The 4,118-nt window shown below is 44.4% G+C and overlaps 1 protein-coding gene across 3 annotated transcripts in view; it reads right to left on the bottom strand.

Moving 5' to 3' along the window:
• LOC116699510 (neurocan core protein) overlaps positions 1-4,118 on the bottom strand; it is a 49,912-nt gene that overhangs the window by 35,831 nt on the left and 9,963 nt on the right. For all 3 annotated transcript variants that reach the window (XM_032532142.1, XM_032532143.1, XM_032532144.1), the window contains exon 2: positions 756-835. In XM_032532142.1, coding sequence (XP_032388033.1) covers positions 756-828 — 73 coding nt within the window. In that variant the 5' untranslated portion in view covers positions 829-835. The remainder of the gene's footprint in view (positions 1-755; positions 836-4,118) is intronic.

Raw genomic sequence — 4,118 nt, 5'->3', positions numbered from 1 at the left:
CTCCACCTAGTCCTGGGTCTTCCCCAAGGCCTCCTCCCACCTGGACATGCCTGGACCTCCTCCCTAGGGAGGCGTCCTTACCAGATGCCCGAACCACCTCAACTGCCTCCATTTGACGCAAAGGAGCAGCGGCTCTACTCCGACCTCCTCTCGGATGACTCAGCTTCTCACCCTATCTCTAAGGGAGACCCCCAAGACCCCCTCCTGAGGAAACCCGTTTCGGCAACTTGTACCCGGGATCTCGTTCTTTCGGTCATGAATGCCAATTGCAGGAAAAGTAATTAAGGAGAGGAACTTATCTTTACTACAAGCAGTCCGCAGGCTGAATGTGAACCTCAAACCTGCGATACTAAACACCAGAGACCTGCAGCTCAGACACGTGTTGTCTTTTTTTTCCATGATTGTGAATTTTATGCATAGTTGTAATGAAACAGATTGTAGACTAAACTTGCAGAAATGGGTTTGGAGGTGTTCCAGCGCAGTCCCACCGAGCATGTCTCCAAACATCCTCAGCCTGTCAGCCCTCACCTACAAGACCCGTCTTGTGTATTCATGGAAGAAATGAATGTGGGAACTGATTTTTGTATTCTGGTCCAGCTGCTCCTTCCATCTTTCTTTTTACTGAGCCCACTCGTGTGCCGACATTATCTCTTACTATTTTTTTCTTTCGGTCACAAACTGCCGTTTAGTTTTCTGTAGTGCCTGGATTTGCAGCAGCAGAAACAATGAGTGGAGATAGGTAGCAGACAACTTACCCAAGCCCAAATAGAGCAGCAGCGTCAGAGCAAGGAGGATCTGCCGCCCAGCTGCACACAGAGTGAGCGCCATCCTGGACCTGCATTGAGAAAGACATTGAGAGGGTATAAAACCATAGATTTGTCCAAGCCACTTCCAGGCAATAAACTTCATACGCACCATCCTGAATTTGATTTAACTGATGTTGTGTGTTAATATTAAAATCCTAAGCTTTAAAAAATTGTCATAAAACCCCAAAGTGGTCCTGGTGGTTGGGCCAGTGCCTTGCAAGCAATTTGTTGCCATTGGTGAGTGAGTGAGTGAGTGTGATGAGTGAGTGTGATGAGTGAGTGAGTGAGTGATGAGTGAGTGAGTGAGTGAGTAAGTGAGTGAGTGAGTGAGTGATTAGTGAGTGAGTGAGTGAGTGAGTGAGTTTGGATCACGTTACAATATCAATGCATAAATAAATCCTTTTTTCTGTCAGGTAAAACACACTCACACTCACTCACTCATCTTGAAAAGTTGTCTTTCACCAGTTGAGGTAGCTGGCGTCTACAGGTGTGAGAGCAGCAGCGTGAAATCTTACTGACACAAAAACTCATGCTGACCTTCACAAGGTGTTTGAGGAATGAGCCCACTACTCATACTTTATTTATTTTTTTCTCTCCTCTAGTGTGAGTCATTGCACACTAGCCACACCTATAAAATAAAAAACCCGAAATGGCCTTCCTAAAATCCTTTAAAAAAAAAAAAAAAAAGGCAAATGAGGTGATTTAGTAGCATGCACACAGTATTGCAAACAGGGATGGATAATGTATTTTATCCATTTTATTTATTGGTATTTTAAACATTATCTGTAGGGCACGTAAAAGCCCAGAAACAGTTCGCTGGCTTATATTCAGTGCTCTCCATTTAGCCGATGTGTTTGTCCAGTCATTGTGTTTCACTTTTCCCCCTACCACCTGAAAAACAGCTGCCAATTTAACTAATAATACTATTGGCATCCAGTACTGGTCTCACACCTGGTTCAAAGTGGCCATTATTAAGTCTAATTTCATGTTAAACAACACACCGAGTGATACGTCTGATTAAGAAACATGACAGCCGCTCCGAAAGTAGACGATTGGATTGAGTTTTAGTAGACTGCAGTGAAAGAGTGATTCTGGTGGTGCATTTCTACTGCCCATCATCGAGGAAATCCTACCGCACATCAGAAATGAGCTGCTGACTTTGCCAGAGGATTTGGCTCGTGGCCTGAAGCTTCTCAGCTCAATGTAGAGACGACTGAGACGGAGCTTTATTGCCCTGTGCTGGTATGAAATGCAGATGAAGATGAGAGTATGCTGTTGGATAAAAAAAAACAAGCTTTGTTTTGTAATGCTGAGTTAAAAGGGATTAAAGCAGCAAAAAAAACAAGCAAAAAACTTAATTATTCATTTGCAAAATATTGTTTTTTTATGTCTCCCAGATTACACAGGCATTATTAACAGAGACTATTTGAAGGATTTGAATTAGAAATTATGTTTTTTCATTTGAATTCAAGTAAATAAGGTATCCAGGAAAGCAAAAGACCTCTTTTGCATTCACCAAGGTAACAGCAACTCATGCCACGAGCATCCCTGATGCTCAGAAAGAAGATTATGCAACACCAGTTCGACCCTTTGTAAATTACAGGAATAATGGTCGCTCTCTTCTCTGACCATGTGAAAGTGCAGTAAAACCTTCAACCGTGTAAAACTGGAGTGTGTGAGGCGAGGAGAAACATTCCTCTCGGAGAAGCAAAGCACTCAGCGACACCTGCCAAACTATACAGTACTGTCATTAAACAACAATTTGTTGAGTCATTTTTAATGGTGGGCGACCAAGTTGGTGTCTAGACTCTATAGATTGAAAACAAGGGGATCCTGGTTGGGTGAGCCCCCTGCTGTGCCACACACTTTGAGGCATCCCATTTCTGATAGTGGGTTAGGACCTTGTGATGGGCTGTGACAGATTGGGGTCGAGCCGTTGGACTTGTTGCTTGTTGGAAGGCCTGAACCATTGGTTGAGCTTGCTGGGTGGTTGACAAGAGATTTCTAAAGGCTTGGAGAGGGTCATGACACCGAGGAGATTGCCCAGTCTTGTAAGCAGAGAGCATTTGAGAGTGTTGTATTGGAGGGCCTGGGACTGGCAGGGGCCCAGCAGGCACTTTTCCACAGCAACAGAATACAGAATACAGTTCAGCCTATGGACATCTCTATGGATGCTAAAGAACATACAACACTGTGTGTTCTATAGACAACGGCCTTTCAAAGTTTTACCAGAGGGATTTACAATAGTGCACTGGCCGTCCAATCACACCAGCCGCATACTAACCAGTTCCACCTTTTGTTAACAAGGGAGACATCAGATGTCGTGAACGCCTCCCTCTAAATAACCCCTCTTCACTTTCACAGGCACAGCTGTGCCTTGAGGAGAAAAGAGCCAGAAGTCTCTAAAATGCTTCAGTGGACTTCAATGTGGATGTCCAGCCGACACATTTTCACGATGTTGCATGAATAGAACGCATTCTGGACTCATTGTAAGAGCCGAGGAGCGGAGTGACAGAGATCCAAAGAGAGCTAACAGACGAGGCTGGCAGACCCCCATTACGGCTCGGTATAAGCTGTCAATCTGTTGAAGCAAGACACCAACTGGCCTCATGTTCACTATGACGCAGGCAAGACAGGCCCCTCGACCCAAATCTCCTTCGGTTCTGCAGCTGGTGGGAAAATTGCTTGAGGAAAAAACATAAACGTGGAACACTTCATGGCAGCGGCTGTTGTGGTTCTACGATAAAACGTGTTTGTGAGCACAGCACGATAGCTTTATGCTTGCAGTGCCTCCATTATGCTGCATTGAAGTGTTTGTGAGTGGGTTCAGAAATTGCAAAGGTTTACTTAATCAGGCCAGGTTGGGTCCTATGTTGCTTCATGACAGACACACACACTCCTGTAATGGTGCAGCTACTATAAAGCCCCACCTCAAATCCCAGCAAATTCACAAGGTAGGTCACTGAATCTCACCTTCTGCATTTGTGCACACACAACCAAAACATTAAAATACACACACACACAACCAACCTACACACACACTGCCTGCGTAGGCTATTAACGTTCGTGAACTGACTCACATAATGCGGTTTGCGTGGCAAATTTACCCAAACATCCCAGTGATTTTCTGGACAATTGGTCCAGAATTTAAGACAGAAGTAGACTAAGGTTCTCACTTTTAACATGCAACTGTCAATTTAGCTACTGTTGCAGGCAAATTTTAAGCTAACCTCATAGCTAGCTAGCTAATAAACACTAACTTCATGAGTTGGCTTCTCCAGCTGACTTAGTCACTCTACAGCAGACATGGTG

The sequence above is a fragment of the Etheostoma spectabile genome, chromosome 12, assembly GCF_008692095.1.
Source record: "Etheostoma spectabile isolate EspeVRDwgs_2016 chromosome 12, UIUC_Espe_1.0, whole genome shotgun sequence".
NCBI classification, from domain to species: domain Eukaryota; kingdom Metazoa; phylum Chordata; class Actinopteri; order Perciformes; family Percidae; genus Etheostoma; species Etheostoma spectabile.
This window is presented reverse-complemented; position numbering and strand designations above follow the sequence as displayed.